The sequence below is a fragment of the Hermetia illucens genome, chromosome 2, assembly GCF_905115235.1.
Source record: "Hermetia illucens chromosome 2, iHerIll2.2.curated.20191125, whole genome shotgun sequence".
In the NCBI taxonomy this organism is placed as follows: domain Eukaryota; kingdom Metazoa; phylum Arthropoda; class Insecta; order Diptera; family Stratiomyidae; genus Hermetia; species Hermetia illucens.
In genome coordinates, this window is record NC_051850.1 from 9,938,394 (window position 1) to 9,958,023 (window position 19,630).

A 19,630-nucleotide genomic window follows, 5' to 3' on the forward strand; every position below is an offset into this window, starting at 1 on the left:
ATCTGGAGTAATTTCAAGCGCAAGTTCCAAAGGGAACATTGGTATAGTGCTGTGCTCAGGAGCCCTGGGTGTACGGGGGGCAGATTCGCGGTCTGCAAGGAAGAAGCATGCAGATAATTTGGGACCCTCTTGTGAAAAACCAAGAGCTTGCATAATTCCTAAACGTAATTTAAAATGCATATGTCTTTCCGAGTTTTTAACCGGGTACCTTGTGGCTATCCAAGTCTCATTGGAAGCCGGGAGGAGCACTCGAGAGGCAGTCGTAGCATCGGGATACTTCCCAGGAGACGAAATCCAGGCTCCACCCGAACAAATGGCAAAACTGACGAAGTATTGTGAGAAGAGGGCGAACGCCCACCACAAAGTCTGGGGAAGCTACGACACCAATCGTATAGGTGAGTACCTTCTTGAATTTATTCTTAGCAATAAGTTAGAAATATATAACTTAGGGAACACTCCAACATTTGTGACTAGCACTATACAGGAGGTACTAGACATAACTCTAGGAAATACTTCTAATGAACGGAATGGTCAGAAATTGGAAGGTGTTGGATGAACCCTCTATGTCTGATCACAAGGATAATCAGATTTCACATTGAGGGTAACTCCGAAATAGAAAGAATAGTAAGGAATCCCAGGAAAACGGATTGGAAAGCCTATGCAACGCACTTGAGTAACAACATTGCCCACCTTCAAAGGAGCGGTGACATCAGGAGCGAACTGGAACTTGAAACAGTGGTGGAAAACCTCAACTCAGTCGTCATTGACGCATATGAGGCCAGCTGTCCGGCTAAGTCAAGTCAAGTCAAGTTAAGTCATCAAGGGATGTACCATGGTGGAACAAGAACCTGGCCAGAATGAGAACAGAGGCACGAAAACTCTTCAATCGGGCAAAACAAACCGGAGACTGGCAGAGGTACAAAAATGCAATGACTACATATAGCAACGCGATCAGGGAAGCAAAACAAAGCAGTTTCAGGGAATTCTGTGAAGGGATCGGACAGATCATAGAAACTACCAGGCTGTACAAGGCTGTAGTCAAAGACGGGGGAATACCCTCTGTCTGTTTAAAGAAGAAAAATGGGACATTTACCGAGAATGAGGAGGACAGGGTACACCTGCTTCTTAGAACTCACTTGCCGGGGTTCTACCTCACGGTGGTAGGCGACACCATTCAGCCTGACACCCCAACAACAAATAAAAGGGGAAGAAAAGAGAACTTGAAACAGAAGCTAGGCTAAGGTGGGCAGTGAGAACTTTTAAACCACTGAAATCACCCGGAGTAGATGGCATTTTCCCAGCACTAATCCAGAAAGGCCTAGAGGCTTAGAGTCTCCTCTGAGGGTGGCAAGGGGGGCATAACACTGGGATACATACCAAGGGCATGGAGACGGGCAAAAGTGGTCTTTATTCCGAAAGCGGGTAAAAAGGATACTTTTCACCGTAAATCTTTCAGACCAATCTGCCTAACATCGTTCGTACTCAAAACGATGGAGAAGATCATAGACAACTATATTAGAACTAACGTTCTAAAGCGTAATCCCCTACATCACTGTCAACACGCGTACCGGGCAGGACGGTCAACTGAAACTGCTCTGTATCAGCTGACAGAGGTACTACGGGACGCCATAGAAACAAAAGAAATTGCACTGTGCGCGTTTTTGGATATCGAAGGAGTATTCGACAACACATCGCACACAGAGACACAGGATGCCCTGAGCCGCAAAGGAGTGGGAAACACCCTGGCACTCCGAATGGGCAAAATGCTAGAAAGCAGACAAATAGAGGTACAAACAGGTACAAATTCTATTATCATGAACACCACTCAAGGCTGTCCACAGGATGGAGTACTATCGCCGCTGATGTGGAGTATGGTAATGGATGAACTCCTGGACGTGTTAACTAATACTGGAATACAAGTCCAGGGCTACGCGGACGACATTGTTCTAATCTATAGGGGCAAATATGAAGATACCCTATGTGATAGAATCCAAACTGGATTAAGGGTTACTAGTGCCTGGTGCAGGAAGGTGGGACTGCGGATCAACCCAACCAAAACCACCATAGTACCATTCACTAGGAGGCGTAAGCTGGATCACCTGAAAGCCATAACATTACATGATATGGAGGTGAAACGAGAAACAGAGGTCAAATATTTGGGAATCACGCTAGACCAAAAATTACTCTGGAAGACACATGTCGGAAACACTTGGCGAAAAGCCACGAGGGCTCTAATGACTTGCAGATCCATAGCAGGAAAAAAATGGGGTTGCAGCCCGAAGATACTACTTTGGATATATACTGCAATAGTAAGGCCAATGATTACCTATGGAGCGGTAATCTGGGCAGAAAGAACCCAACTCAGCACACAAGCCAAGGAATTACATAAGCTCCAAAGGCTGGCTTGCGTGTGTATCAGTGGGGCAATGAGGACATGCCCAACGGCATCCCTGGAGGTCCTTCTGGGATTAACCCTTCTCCATCTGCACATACAGATGCAGGCAAGGAGATCAATATTCAGGATGGCCATTAGCGTGAGTGAGGCGGGGAGCTGCCTAAATCGAAGGAAGATTGATATCCTTTCTAGGCGATATCCCGAATTACTGATACCGAGGGACAACATGACAACGAGGTTTCACTTCGATAAGAAGTTTGAAACACGTTGGAGTAACAAGGCAAACTGGGAGAGCGTGGCTGCGACATACGGCTTAAACCAGCAACTGATTACTTGGTACACTGACGGATCCCTCACAGCAGAGGGAGCGGAAGCCTGTGTCATTGGTCCAAGGAAAATGTACTTTGAGCCAATGGGCAGGTACACATATATATATTCTAGGCGGAAATTTACGCCATAGACAAATGTGCCTCCTTTAATCTGCAAAGAAATTACAGGGGGCAGAACATAACTATTCTCACCGATAGCCAAGCAGCAATCAAGGCACTTAGGTCCAACCAGGTGAACTCTAAACTGGTATGGGAATGCCTTGAGAGACTGAATACACTCGTCGCCATGCTGGGTTGGAAGGCAATGAGGCAGCGGATGAATTAGCCAAGGAGGGCGCAGGGATGCCTTTACACGGGGCAGAACCCTTCTGTGGAATCGAAAACGGTTTCATGGCTATGAAGCTAAGAAACGAAGAGAAACGGTTGAGGGAACTATATTGGGCGGGCCTACCAAGGATGGAACAGTCCAGGGTGCTTATTGGGGGATACGAACCCATGCGTACAAAGGATTGCTTAAACCTCACCAAAAAGAACCTCCGAATCATAGTGGGAATTCTCACTGGTCATTGTCGGCTGAACTATCACCTAGGGAAGCTAGGGATATCTACGGACACTGCCTGCAGGTTCTGTGAGGAGGAGGACGAAACCTCTATGCACGTCCTGGGACAGTGTCCGGCACTTGTGGAAAGTAGGTCGATATATCTGGGAGAACACTTAATACCAGATGCAAAGCTGAAACTTCTGGAAGTGGGGAACATACTAAAGTTCCTAACGGTTACAGGCCTGCTTGAGATACTGTGATCAACAGGTACACTAAGACCAGTAAAAGGGGCACAATAGTTCTTCAAGGACAGGGTGCGACTTTCCCTTAACAGAATAAGCCTGTTTGTGAAAGTAGGAGGGATAGATAGCTTCAGTCTGAATGGCTGTACGCCACCGCAGCGTCTCAGGGGGTAGGTGAGGAAAGTGCAGGAACTTTGCAGTCTTCCAGATTACTCACTAAGAAAGCTATCTCAACACCTGGCAGCTAGGGATAAAATGCACCACCAACAATGAGAAGAAGGAGAAATTTGAGGTCCGGTACGGATAACCGGCGGGAGTCGTCTGACTTGGTGATGGACTGCATGGCGTCGAAACCGCTAGTCGTGGGGCGGTTCGACGTCTAGGCGCCACGACGACCAGGAGCACAGCTCCGCCTGCTGCAGCTGTTTCGCCACAATCTGTGGCGACCACTTCAGCAGGTTCGCGTAGGAAGCGGATGAAATGGACTGAAGAAATGAACCTCTTCATCATCCGCTCCTACTACGAAATAACGGCGGGGGCGGGTACAACATCTTACCGCCCCTTGTTGCATCAGAGATTCGTCGAGCGTTTCCCGCAATTCGTGCACGTGACTGTGCAGCGAGTCGCAGACTAGTACCGCTTTATTACTCGCAGCGACCTAATCCCGGCCACCATCAGGGAGCGTGTTCGACTTGAAGTCATCGGGGAAACTGGTGACCGAGAGTCGATGGGGGCAGAGGCGGCGGCACCAACAACACCACGCCTCACTGCAGGACACAGGTTCAGTACTCGCCGAAGCACTCTTCTCCACCGTCCAGCTGAGGTTTCCGCTGAGGTTCGGGACGAATTCCAAAGAGCATGTATGGAATACTCGGATATGGATCCTTTGCATGGACCAGGTATTCCCAGGCTCTATGCATCTCCAGCAACTCCGGGAATTCTATCTCAAATCAATGATGAGATTGCATCTCGACTGTGTGCTGATATGTCGCTGCTGCAACTACAATCACTTGTGTATTGTGGTGCAGTTGCGGCTATTAGATTGCACGGTCAGAAGATTCGCTTTCGCGTTATTGGTTTGAGTGACAAAAGAGATCCACAATGGAAAATTCGTCTGAAACGTCGGCGGGACTCACTAAGGCAGGACATTGCTAGACTGATTCAGATCAGCACTGGCAGTGCCAGCCGACGGGTGAGAAATAAAGTGCAGAGGGTTTACTGGATCTATGCCATCCCCTGTGAGACACCCGTTGTTGAAATTCTGGACACACTAAAACAGAAACTTTTTGTCATATGCAGTCGGTTACGACGGTATGGCGTTATTCCAGACGTGTCCAGAATGCAACATACGCGAGGAACCAGCGGAGCTTTTTCAGATCTCTCAACGAATCCCAACAGAGCGCCCAGACAATACAGTTCTCGGTGACGGAAACGAAAGAGTATTGGCGTGGACTTTGGGGTTACCTGCCCAGCATGCTGAGTGGATCACCGCCGAAGGCACCCACCATGCCAATACACCTGGCATGAATTTCGCGGATGTTACCGAAGAGGAAGTTTGACGAGCCATAAACAGCTCGAAGAACTGGAGGGGCCCAGGTCTAGATCGGGTGCAGAATTTCTGGTATAAGAAATTTGCCAGCGTACACAGTCGGTTGGCACGCAGTATAAATGAGGTCATGAGTCGGCCGGAGGAATTTCCACCCTTCCTCACTGCGGGGATTACCTACCTTATCCCTAAGAAGGACACGGTGCAGGACCCCGCAGACACAAGACCGATCACTTGCTTACCAACCCTCTACAAATTCATCACGTCCATTATTAGTGGAAGGAACAATGCGCACCTCGAGACCAACAACATTCTGTCCGAGGAGCAGAAGGGCTGCCGAATTGGGTCAAGGGGTTGCAAAGAGCAACTCATTATCGTCTCGGTAGTTGTAGGACAAGCAACTAGAGGCCAAAGAAACAGTTGCTATTTCGATTATGCCAAGGCTTTTGATAGCGTTCCGCACACCTGGCTAATCGATATCCTACATATGTATCCCATTGATCCGAAACTAATAAAGTTTTTGGCGACAGTCATGGAAGGGTGGCATACCACCTTATCAGTCCGTACATCTGAGGGTGCTAATACCTCAGAGCCCATCCGTATACAGAGGGGCAGGGGGATTCGTTGAGTCCCCTTTGGTTTTGTATGGCACTGAACCCCCTTTCATGGCTACTGAATGATGCTAGAGGGCATGATTTTGCAATAAAGTATGGCCTACGTGCTAAGTGCGAACTGACACACTTGATGTACTTAGATGACATCAAGCTGTATGCTGGCACTGACGACCATCTTAGACGTCTGTTGCGAATAATAAACATGTTCAGCCATGATATTCGGATGAAGTTTGGATTAGACAAATGTCGAATCCAAGCCATCCGCAAAGGTCATCACGAGCCAGACTTCTACAAGTACCTAGGAATTCTGCAAGGAACCCACGCTCGAGTTGGTGATCTGAAAGAAGCTCTGCTGTCCGAATTCCCGCGACGTGTAAAGCTGGTGCTGAAATCGCATCTCTCGGGGAAGAATAAAATAAGCGCGTTGAATGTATTCGCCATCCCTTCACTGGCTTAAGCATTCGGAATATTGCCGTGGACGAAGACCGACCTGGAAAACGTCCAGCGACGGATACGGACAACTATGTCCAAATTCCGAATGCATCACCCAAAGTCTGCCGTGGAGCGGATGAACCTGCCTCGTGACATCGGAGGTAGAGGCCTGGTTGACGTGGCGGCTCAACATCATCGCCAAGTCGACTCGCTGCGCGCTTATTTTTACAGCAAAGAGCAGGCGAGTCCCTTGCATGCGGCTGTCTGTAGGGCAGACTATGGACTGACTCCACTTAACTTGAAGGATCGATCCTTCAATCCTCTGAGTAGGGTGAAGTCGGACCAAGAGCGGATCGATGAATGGAAGTCGAAGGCAATGCACGGTAAACACGTGAATTGTCTTTGGCAGCCATTTGTCGATTTGCATCTGTCGAACAGATGGCTGTGTGCTGGGGAGCTCTTTGCTGAGACGGAGGGGTTCATGTGTGCCATTCAGGATGGCGTGGTCGCCACCCGAGCTTATAAAAAGCGCATCATGAAAGAACGGGTGGAGAACGACCAGTGCAGAATGTGTGGTTCGGCGTTAGAGACGTTGGACCATCTCATTTCTGGCTGTACTGTTATGGCACCGGTGCAATACATCACCAGGCATAATGCTGTATGTAACGTTATCCATCAAAACCTTGCATATAAGCATGGGCTGATCACGGGGACATGTCCGGTTTACCGATATGAGCCGGAAGCAGTACTTGATAGTTCTGCTTACAGCCTGTATTGGGACCGGCAAGTTCTGACTGATCGCCATACCGCACACAATAAGCCTGACGTACTGTTAGTTGACAAGACGGGTCGCTCCGCGTATATTATTGATGTTGCTATCCCCCATAATAGCAACATTAAACGGAAATATGTGGAGAAGAAGATGAACTATGAGCCATTGGCTCGGGAAATCAAAGAAATTTGGCGTCTCGAGCGGGTGGTTGTAGTTCCCATAATATTGTCAGCTACAGGTATTGTACCTAAATTCCTGACGGCTTCCCTTGATGTCCTGGGACTTTCGCACAGTCTGGTTCAAACCATGCAGAAGTACACCATTCTGCATACGTGCTCGATGTTGCGGGGAGTATTCGACGGATTCTCCCACTGACCTACCACCGACCACCACCACCAGTGCCCCTTTTAGTTTTTAAGTAGGTAGGATCGTCCGAGCCTAAATGCTTGGCACTTAGTGCTAGTATTAGGTAAAATCCGGCATCTGCCGAGATTGTGATAACTCGGAAAAATAATAATCCTCCGAAGAATTTTTGGCCCCCTACATGAGGATGGACGATTCCGTAGCCTACATAACAACGAAATCTATGAGCGATACCATGACCATCATGTTGTGGATAAAATCCGTCTCAATAGCATAGGGTGGGCGGGTCACTTAATCCGAATGGATGAGTATGATCCAGCCGCATGACGCGAAACTGTTTAGAAAAGGTTTTAACTTCTGAAAATGAATGTCAACATTTTTCCACGATAATGGCTTAATGCAATTTCAATGTATAAAAGTAACCGCATCTTGCAGTTATTTTTAAAAGTTAAATTCCTCTGAGGTCATTTGTTGCCTGCCAGAAAAACAAATTAATAGAAGAAAGTACGTTGATGTGTAAATCTCAGTGATATTAATAGAAATGCCATTTTTTTCCAATATATAAAAATCAGCTAGCAGACTCTCTTATCACAACCAAAAATTTAAAATTAGTTATCAATTTTCGCTTAAAATTAACTCATAAGTAACTTGTAAACTCTAGCCTTCACTTGTTCACAATTTGGAATAATATAATACAATAAAAGACGCTAAGGATCATTTTCTAAATCTTAATACTTTTATCAAATTGACTATCAAGTTTTCTTGGAAATTAGATATTGCAATTTCACTATCTGAGATTTTCAGCCAATAGCTCCGGCGTATATAAAGTCTTGCATATTGTACTATGCCTGAGAAAGTAACCCCACCTGTAGTATAGCTCTAAAATTTAAAAAGAGTCTATGAACATATTTAATTAGAGCATAGTATTGGAAGGACTTTTACAAAATGAAAGGTAAGGAACACCAAAACCGTCAAAAGTGTGGTACGATACGATATAATCAGAAACTAATTTCAAGTATTTTCAAAAAAAAAATGAAGCGTTTAGCACCAAGGACAATAAGAGTTTCTATACTGCCTAACTAAATTTCCAAGTTTGTGATAATTGTGACAGTGTTGAGGTGAAGACGAAAGTCATGTGACTAGGTATTTGCGGATTTTAACACTTCAAATCACAAAGACATTAATGAGTGATTTTCGCGGACCGATTATTTCAACTCGTACAAATTCCAATCTAAAAAAGCATGGACTCTCGCACTTGTTTGCAGTATCCACCATTACTCAATCATTTCGTGTAATAATCTAACAAAATTTACTGAGTTATCGTTGAAAATAATTGAAAAACTGCTATTTTTAAGCCATATATGAATATAATATAATTTCATTCCGAAACTAATACGTTGAAAATCGAGCGAATGGTACCATAAGCTGCAACGAGACATGTCACCCAACAACTTGCGGTTAACATTACATCATCTCCACAGCTTTCAGATTTGGATCCTGTAATGACTAAGTGGGATTGGGGAGTGGCAAAGACTATATTGAAGCTTCATTGAAGTGTTCCGTCAACGCGTGCTTTCATGCCTCTATGCTAGCCTGGCTGAGGAATGTGGAAAGGTCTTCTAAGCATTTCGATTCCTCACGTTTCATTCTACCAAAATTCACGTGTCCTTTCCGATGCGTGGGTCCGCCCCGAATACAGAAAATTAAACAAATAATGGAATTTGCGCGACCCTACCGAAATATCATCATGCCAAATAAATCTGAAAATGAACGACCGCGCGTGGAAAATTGAACTTTTGTGATGCGTGACAGGTAATAGTTTGTTGCGTCATTTGCAATATGGTGACGCTTTTCGACAGTTAGTGTTGAATGTAATTAATTTGAATGAATTCGTTTTGAGAACTGGGGAAGGCACTATTTGCGTTGCAAGTGCTAATTATTAATGTTACTTGCATTAGTTCCGTAGCTTCAGCATTCATGAAGAATAAATTTAAGCCGAAGGTATGTGCGCTCTTAGTGGCATTTAATGGTATGAAGTGCTTGAGTGACTCTTGCTTTTATCGATTTTTTTGTCCTTGGTACTATTGTACAGTACACGAATGACTCTGACCATGTTTTTGATGGCCTGGTGCACATTAAGTTTGTACTTTATAAATTCGACAACTATATTATTTTCTATCCGAGTAGGACGCACGATGTTTCGTCCGTATTCTGACACTGCTGCTCCTCTGTATGGTTTTCTCCACTCTGGACTCCCGTATTTATTAGCCCTCCGCGAGATTCCTGATTTTCTTCCTTCATCGACGTTGACCTCCAGGAAGACCGGACGATCGTCAAGCTTCTCCTAAATGGATCAAACACTAGTTCCAGCGACATCTCCCGGCCGACCACAATCGATGAAGATTATTAGGTCTGTAATCCCAAAAGATTCGTAGTAATTTGTCAAGCATTCTTCTCTTTTGGTGATTACAACCGACTATGTCTTTCCAAAAACAAATCTGGAAACCATATGATCGGCCGGCTTTAAAGCCAATGGATGTTTGCTAGCAAACCTTTAGATGGCCGCCTTTCCACGCGGCAATGGTATCGAGTTTATACGCGCCGTTAGCTGCTTTCCGTGATTGGCGTAGTACTCATTGCTCTAGTACAACTTGGGCAACTGATCCTTTGAATCTGCACCAGCTGCTTCCTGCTGTTAGCAAAATCCGGTCTCGAGCACCGGGCGATATTTGCATACATCAAATGATCTTTATTATGGATATGTAGATTCAACGAATCCGTTACGGTGAAAACCGCCAGGTCGTACCTATCGCAGCCCTACAGCACCAGAGCTATATCCAAGATTTTTGATATTGTTCCTTAATATGGTGCTTCTACGTTAGCTCGGAGTCGACGTGTTCTCCTAAATACTTGACTGTTTGTACCAGTTGTGGTACTATGTTGAACTTTCTCCATTCTAGCATATGAAGGATCCAACTGATTAGCGGATCCTTTCCATGCTGTCTTGCGGCGTTACGAATCGCCGCAAATGATGCATAATTGAAGGCGGCTTCGATGTCGATGGATGCGCCTAAGGTGTATTCTTTATCATGCTGTCTCCGTCGCCTTTCTGGTAGGCGTATTGCCTATCGTGAAATGGCCACTTAGGAATACACGTATCTCTTACAAAGCAAGCTAGTTTTTCTGATCCTTTTCTTGGAAAGGATATTAGGTTGATCAGTCGGAAGCATTTTGCGTCCCTGTAGGTGGTTTTTCCTAGTTTGAGAATAAATGTCATCTTAACATCACTACAGTTAATTGGAATATAAGAGTGTGGTAGGCATACATGGTATATATTCTGGACTCAGGGCGTCCATTACCTCTACTCCCTGCGCAGGAATAATGGTTTCCGGACCTGCGAACCTGTATTTATAGAACAAGTTAATCCGAGGACAGATGTTTACCTTTGTGCAAGACTTTAGCCTCGGCAGGTGAGGCCGATTGGTGCTCGCGGTCAGAAGTACTGATAGAAGCGACTAGCTTGGGCTCGTCCGTTATGGACTGGATCCCAACCGGGTTGGTTCCCACATGAGCAAGTGGAGAATCTGAGTATATATTCAGGTTTTCCATTGATGAACTTAGGATTGTCCCTTCACTCACTCAGGTAACAAACGAGACTAAGTTTTTTTTGTTTTTTTATAATTGGCTGCCATGATCCTAGTTTTGTCGGGGTAACTAAGTCGATCTCGGTAGCGCCCCTTTTTGCCGAGACAAGGCCAGTTGAAACTGGGGCTCGCCTGATACCTCGAGTTCACCGTTCACAACTACATCTTAAACCCCGTAACCATTCAGCCCTCGGCACGGTAGTCACATACTGGTTTAGGATTTTGATTACCGGTTAGCTTCAGGTGTGACTTCTGATTCCATAGAGGATCTTCTTTAGTGAGCTCCCTCCCCATGACAAGGTACTCGTATGTACCTCCCTAGTTGTGTATGTGTATAATAAAAAAAGGTTTTTGTTCACCATAACCTAAAAATGGTAGTTGAAGTTGGTTTGGTCGGGGGATCTTCAAAAGAAAGTATTGTCGAAAAAATGAATGAATGAATTATGAAAACCAATTTTGAGATGCTATAGCTTCATATACTATTATTAACATTTTTTGAGCAGCTTGATGATTTTTTTCTGATTTTTCCATTGGGTAACTTGTGAGAATGATCCCGTGAAATAAATGATCATTTTCCAACCCCTCCACTCTCACCATTCACAAAACATAAGACGGGTCCCGGAAATTAATAATCGAGATCTTTCATTCGCTAGAATCATGCCCATACTCGGTGAAAAACATTTTAGATCTCCTTTTTACTCACTGCATGCGTGGGCGCCCTCGCCCCACCTTTCCACCGAATTTCTTATCAATTTTTGTAACCATTTCTGCAAAAATGTGTGGTTCTCAAATTCGACTGGTGGAGCCATGAACCACTCAAACCAACCATGAACCATAAGTCCGTTAGCCAATGGCTTCGTGCGGGCAAAAATAAGTGGTGCACAAGTCTGACGTTGTTTGAATTCGAGTAAATGCTTGACAATCTTACCCATACGCAAGAGCACAAAATTCCAGCGATTGTCGTTGACTTCACGTCGTAAGTCCTCGAATGGGATGGTACAGAAAAATGTGGAACCGTGTATTGGAAGGTCTTGCAAAACCAGATGAAAATAACGTTCGAAAAAGAGGTTCTTTCTCGGAATGTTTGAACGGCGGGGGGGGGGGGGGGAGGGGGGCGATTCGGAGAACATTCATCTTCACAGATCACGTGCTCTGCCCTCTTGTTGATTATTATGATATGTTATCCTAGGATGCGATAACTTCTGTTTGCTTCACGCGACCTTTTAATGTAATGGGAAGTCCCGCAGTAACCAAAGACGAGCTGCTGGAGATCGGCGTAACCCTAGCAGACAATAAAGCCACAAAACTTGACAATAAGTAGCTTTAATTACTGAGAGTCAAAGATGTATTTCAGATCGACAGTAAGGATACCGTTTCTGACGTAACGAAACCCTTAGCAACCAAAGAATCAACAGCATCAAATCGCACTGGCTAAACGAGAATTATAAATATGGGAGACTACAACTTTAAGACTGTTGATAATTTCACCTACCTAGGGTCGAAAATCATTGCCAATTGAACGACGCCATCTCTCAGCATTGATAATTTTCAGAACATATCGGGGGGCATGATGTTTCGGGCTTGAATGACAACATAATCTCGAATCCGCTCTGAAAATCAGACGAGAGCGAATATTGGAAGCATTCCTTACCAAATTCCTCAAAACACGTATAAGGAGGAAATGGATCCCACAGCTAACAGAAACCCTAGAGCTGAAGCATCGGCAAATGATCTTCATAATCATTTAAGGAACGTTATCATTGGGACAGCCACAAGCAGTCGGAACGATTGGTTCGACGATCAATATAAGCTAGCAATGGAAAGAAAAAATATTGAATATCAGATAATACAATAATTTCAAAGAACGACTGCACGCACAGGGATTTAAGGCAATTCCGTCGAGTGGGGAAGAGATTTCACAGCCAGAAGAGAAAGCCTGGGAAAACCGACAAGCATATCAAGTAGAGAGGTAAAGGGAGCAACTACACCACGCGTGCAAGTTTTGCCAACAAGTCAGCAGGATGAAGAAAAATCTGATTCATGGGTGAACTGCTTAACAGTCAGAATATTGGCGCGTTTGAAATCCTGTCAATTGAAGACGAAATACTGTCACAAGCAAACATGGAAGAAATGGCCGAATCATAGGTCTCCAGAAACCAACTGAAGTAAAGCTGCTCTGGTTAAATATGGAGGCAACCAACCGAACCAAGCAGTTCATCAACATATAACATCGAATCAATGTCTAACCACTGCCAACGCGGCAATTATACAAGTATTATGCCGCTAAGGACCATCAATAAGATTTTCTCGGCCATTTCGCTAAGTCGGCTATGATAGCATAACTAGGGAAAGCATTGCACGGCCATAATAGTATTCCTTACTCTGAATAAATTGGTAAAACTGGCTAGACTCACTCTGGCCAATAGGCGAGGCCAGATAAAATCAGCGGGATCACTCAGGAGGCCTCTCACCATAATCAACAGTCAAAAACAAGGGGATGCCCTATCATGAATCCGTTTTAACCTGGCCCTGGAAAAAGTACTCCACAATGCCTATTTAAGCCCAAGAGATAGCATCCTTTTCAAATCCCCTCAACTATTGAGCTATTTCGATACTATTTGACTTGAAAACTGCAGAAGTTCTAAGCAACCCCAATTGTTATTTTAACTATGGGATCCCGAAAGATTTACTTAGAGCGCTGTAGACAAAAGGCTGCCGTCCCTACAATTTGTGCTATTGTTCGCAGAGCCCTGTCCAGTAGCAGTGTGCTCTCGTGTACTCGATTTTAAATTCACAAAGTTTTCTAATTACAAAACAATATATCCCTGCAGCAAGAAGATTATACACAGGAAATTCAACTGCCAGCACATTCTTTTAAATTCTATGGAGATGGAAAAGTCTTGCACACATTGACCGCGACGGGGGTTGTGCGAGCAAAATTCCGCGCGCATAAGGGCTGGTGTTAGTGCCGTATATTTGATGCTGTGCATTGGCGTGCGCCCACGTGGTTGCGAACACATGGCGGCGAGTTTCTGCGAGCATGAAGCAGCATCTGTCAGAACAACAGACATTGTGTTGCTTTTTAAGGCTTCCCTCACCCGAGCTGGAACCAAAGGCAGAGCTTCCTTAAAGATGAATTTCAGATTAATGGAAAAGGATTTTGATGGAATCACTGAGCAAATGATACTTCAAAATCCTTTGGTAGAAGCAAACACCCGCAACATGTACGCTCTACTAGGAAATGAGGAGGAAATAAGTATTATAGATGCACCCAAGATCAACCTTTCGGACGCATCCCTTTCCTGCTGGAACAAGATGAAGAAACATACACAAGAAAACCATCTAAGCGAGAACGACACACCGACAGATCAAAACTACTTACCTGCCTCGTCCCTACCCGAAAGGTGCACAATGAGATTCCATGCCCCTTTGTCCTTGAAGTTGCTCCTCTAGTGTATAGGCTTCTTGCTTCAGCTTAAAACCATCGCGGATTAACAATACCGATTTGCATGGTGGCACACACTTTGCGCTGAAATGTGTCATTGTCTGGATGGATATTGTCTTCAACCCACCCTTTCATTGGTCGTCCCTCGCTCCTGTTGGGCAGGAGGAGGGTACGTGGACTTTTCTGCCATATATAATTCGCATGGGTTTAATTTTGTACTCTTTTCTTCCTCACAGGTACTGCAATTGGGTTGCTTACTCTTGCGTTGATAGCTAACGTCGGTGCTATAAGTTGGGATTGTATGGGAACGAAACCATACCAACTCCAAAAGGATGATAGTTATGAGAAAGGATATTTCGTATGTTTCACTGAAAAATCCGATCCAATATTCTATGACTGCCCAGATGAAGATGAATATACATTCAATGAAAAAACGGAAAGCTGCACATTGGACCTCGATGGAAGAACTGAACCGTCATGTACGGCCGTAGGTGAAACGTTTATTGACCCTAGTGGAGACCCATGCGTTGATTATTGGGAATGTGATGTATCGTTAAGTCCAACCCATACCTCTTGCACTAGTTCAGATCCGGATTCCCGTTTTAACCTTCTTCTACAGCAATGTGTCCCTGAAAAGTATTGGTTATGCGGAAATGGCATACCAGACTGCAACCAAGTAGAACATAGAAATCAAAGATGGTCAGACATTCAAGATTGCGGCTCATTCTACCAATGCATTGGTAAAACACTCACCAAACAGAACTGTCCCAGTGGATATTATTTCAATGCAACCGCCCAAAGTTGTCTGCATAATACAAGAGAATATTGTAAAGTTCCTGAGGATTGGCTCCCTCCCCTATTAGTAGACCTTGAAAATATGTGCAAAGGAAATGTTGGAAAATTCCTTCCAGACCCCTACTATTGTAAAGCTTATTATTACTGTATTTCTGAGGACACACCCTACTGGAGCCCTTGTGACAACAATATGTACTTTGATAATGGAATATGTACTAAAAACGTACCAAGCACTTGCATATGCGAAACAATAGATTGGGAAGCTTTATCGCCATCAAAGACAACTAGCCTTGCACATCCAGATCCATCGAAATACTACTTCTGTCAAAAAGGATTTGTCGCTGTGGAGGAATCCTGTCCAGTGGGGATGGTTTTCAACGTGAGAGAAAAGCTCTGCTCTTATTAGAAATAGGACATTTTAAGTTATTTTAAATTTTTTTTTTACAAAATCCTTTTTTATGCTTGTAGATAAATAAAATATATCTTTGGAATTATCTGAGCTATTTTTGAAACTTTCCCCTTCCTGTCTATTGCTGAGTAATCAAGACACATATCGCTCAAGGTGGAGGTCTACTATTCTAAAGGAACGACCACCTCTTCTTTTTCTTCAGGCTTTGTCCCGTTTACAAGCGGGGTCGGGGTCGGGGTCGCGATTGGTTTCGCCATTTGGTTCTATAAAACACCTGATGTGGATGCAATCGCGGAGCTTTTAATTCTCCATCCAGCACAGCAAGCCACCGTTGTTTCGGGTGGCCTCTTGGTCACTCACCATCGACTTCGATGCTCCCACCAATCTTAACAAGTGAACTCTCGTTAGCGTAAATTATTCTTCTGTATTCCAGTGTTTGTTAGTTCTCCTAGGAGTTCATCAACTACCATGCTCCACATTATGGTAATAACACCCCACCTTGTGGACAACCTTAAGTAGTGTTCATGACATTGGAATTTGTACCTGTCGGTTCTACTTGCGTACTCTCTAACATTCTGTCCATCGAGAAGGCCAAGATGTTCTCCACCCCCTTGCGGATTAAGCCATCTCGTATCTTTATATCTGTGTTATCGCACGATCTTTCAATGGCCAAAAACGAGCGCAGTACTATTTCCTTCGTTTCTATGGCGTCGCGTAATAATTGTTGTTTCGGCTGACCATCCTGCCCATGGCAAATGCTCACGTATCAAAACGTTTGTTCTAATTTAGTTGCCTATGATCTTCTCCACCGGCTTAAGTACGAAAAGGATACTTTTTACCCACTATCAGAATAAATATCACTTTTGTCCACGTCCATGCCCCCGGGATATATATCAAGGATATGCTGCCCCTTAGCACTCTTATAAGAGATCCTAAGATAATTTATTGGCCTCTTCGAGGTAGTGTAAGGAATTTTCGATTGTTTAAAGGCTCCACTGCATCTTACTCTAGCTTTCGAACACACCTCTTTCGCTAGGGAGTTGCCTTAATGTCGCACCTGATTATTCTGTGTTCCGACATAGAAGACCCATTTGTACCCTCTAATTTTTTACCAAGCCCCTCATCAGATTATTCCTCATAGTTATGTCTAGCACCTCTTGTCTGGTGTTGGTCAAGAATATTGGTCCCTACATTTTGTATCTCTAACTTATTACTGAGAATGAATTCCAGAGGGTAATCACCTCATGGAGACTCACCATCATGGACCTCAGACCTGATGGAGGGTGTTGGTATCGCAGCCGAGAAGAAATGGTAGCGCCTTCCTCTCGCAGAACTTCGCCAGAATAACCACTAATTCCGGTGAGATCCGAATGTCACCTCGTGTGAGTTATCCTGATGCCACGACTGCCTCTCAAGTTATTCCCCCGCCTTCCAACAAGACTTGGATAGCCACGAAAAATTCTGAAAGGTCTACGTATCTTAAGTTTCTTTTAAGTATGATGCAGGGCCTTCCTCCTCACAGACTGCGAATCTGCCTCCGGTACATCGAGGGTCCTTGATAACCCCTTATTATAATTCTGTTAAGGGAAAGTCGCACCGCGTCCTTGAAGAACTATTGTGCCCCTTTTACTGGTTATAGTGTACCTGTTGATCATAGTATCTCAAGCAGGGCTGTAACCGTTAGGAACTTTAGTATGTTCCCCACTTCCAGAAGTTTCAGCTTTGCATCTGGTATTAAGTGTTCTCCCAGATGTATCGACCTACTTTGCACAAGTGCCGGACACTGTCCCAGGACGTGCATAGAGGTTTCGTCCTCTTCCTCACAAAACCTGCAGGCAGTGTCCGTAGATATCCCTAGCTTCCTTAGGTGATAGTTCAGCCGACAATGACCAGTGAGAATTCCCACTATGATTCGGAGGTTCTTTTTGGTGAGGTTTAAGCAATCCTTTGTGCGCATAGGTTCGTTTCCCCCAATAAGCACCCTGGACTGCTCCATCCCTGGTAGGCCCGCCCAATATAGTTCCCTCAACCGTTTCTCTTCGTTTCTTAGATTCATAGCCATGAAACCGTTTCCGATTCCACAAAAGGGTTCTGGCCCGTGTAAATGCATCCCTGCTCCCTTCTTGGCTAGTTCATCCGCTGCCTCATTGCCTTCCAACCCAGCATGGTCTGGAACCCAAAGTACCCAGACCTTGTTGGACGAGCCGAGTGTATTCAGTCTCTCAAGGCATTCCCATACCAGTTTAGAGTTCACCTGGTTGGACCTAAGTGCCTTGATCGCTGCTTGGTTATCGGTGAGAATAGCTATGTTCTGCCCCCTGTAGTTCCTTTGCAGATTAAAGGAGGCACATTTGTCTATGGCGTAAATTTCCGCCTGGAATATGCTAGTGTACCTGCCTGCCCATTGGCTCAAAGTACATTTTCCTTGGACCAATGACACCGGCACCCGCTCCCTCTGCTGTGAGGGATCCGTCAGTGTACCAAGTAATCAGTTGCTGGTTTAAGCCGTATGTCGCAGCCACGCTCTCCCAGTTTGCTTTGTTACTACAACGTGTTTCAAACTGATCGAAGTGAAACCTCGTTGTCATGTTATCCCTTGGTATCAGTAATTCGGGATACTGCCGAGAAAGAATATCGATCTTCCTTCGATTTAGGCAGCTCCCCGCCTCACTCATTCTACCGGCCATCCTGAATATTGATCTCCTTGCCTGCATCTGTATGTGCGGATGGAGAGGGGTTAATCCCAGAAGGACCTCCAGGGATGCCGGTGGGCATATCCTCATTGCCCTACTGACACACACGCAAGCCAGCCTTAGGACATTATGTAATTCCCTGGCTTGTGTGCTGAGTTCGGTCCTTTCTGCCCAGATTACCGCTCCATAGGTAATCATTGGTCTTACTATCGCAGTATATATCCAAAGTAGTATCTTCGGGCTGCAACCCCATTTTTTTCCTGCTATGGATCTGCAAGTCATCAGAGCCCTCGCGGCTTTTCGCCAAGTGTTTCCGACATGTGTCTTCCAGAGTAATTTTTGGTCTAGCGTGATTCCCAAATATTTGACCTCTGTTTCTCGTTTCACCTCCATATCATGTAATTTTATGGCTTTCAGGTGATCCAGCTTACGCCTCCTAGTGAATGGTCCCACCTTCCTTGATAACCCCTTACTCGGACATGTAATGGAGCAACACAGTCTTGGTGGCCGCAACGATAATAATTAAAGGTTAAAGGTGAATTTCGCCCGCTTCCACCACCTCGTCGTTGTCGGTACATTGTTCGAGTACAGAGTTTGCCATTTCAACTGACCGATATCGAACGAGCAAACAAATTGGTCACTTTTTCTCAATCCCATTAACACCCAAATGTAGTAAAGGGGCTGAGCTTCTAAGGAAATCTTGGGAATCGTAAATCTTTCCTAGAGAGAAGAGCTAGATGATCTTTAATATCCCATCTTCAGTGCAACAAATGAAGAGTCATTTGCATGCTCATTGCCGTCACAAAAATAATAACTATTATAAAATAATCCTCGAACGCATCAAGGAACTTTTTAGAAGCTTAATGGACAGAGAATGGGTTGTCTTGCCCGGAAGACTAATTAACATATCTGCACGTGCCTGGCCCTATATACCGACCCAGTCTATCAATGGAAATTTTCTTAGCCCAAAGAAAACCAATAACACGGCGCAGACAACACACGCACAGCACAGGACAACATCAACTTGAGGATAGGGAGAAGGCGATGTTTAAACTGAGAACATTGGTATCATTTGGGTTTACCATCGTTCCATCTTTAGTTGCCTATTTTTCCAAATCGAGAACCATTTGGCCAAGGTCCATCACCCGGCGAAAGAGAAAACGGATATAATCAGCCTATTTGAGGTATTTGAGGAAAATGGCCATGGTCCATTAAACTTCTTCAGGCCAGGAAAATCAGACGTGGTTTCGTACCTGATGATGAGCCTCTGATGAACAGGCTACAGAATATTATACCGTTGGGGCTGCGTGGTTTCCCTAGCTGGAGGCGCAATTTGCGCTGGCGGGTGTTATGACGGACGCCACAAGGTTCAACCACGCACTTATCGGTCTCGACGAGGAGGCCATTGGA

General features: G+C 44.8%; 1 protein-coding gene across 1 annotated transcript; it reads left to right on the forward strand.

Annotated features, from left to right (window-relative positions):
- Nucleotides 1-8,076: 8,076 nt before the first annotated feature.
- On the forward strand, nt 8,077-15,612 carry LOC119649741. The gene is made up of 2 exons (XM_038052027.1): nt 8,077-8,186; nt 14,560-15,612. Exons 1-2 carry the CDS (start codon nt 8,180-8,182, stop codon nt 15,522-15,524), a joined length of 972 nt encoding a protein of 323 aa, XP_037907955.1. The 5' UTR covers nt 8,077-8,179; the 3' UTR covers nt 15,525-15,612.
- The last annotated feature ends 4,018 nt before the right edge of the window (nt 15,613-19,630 follow it).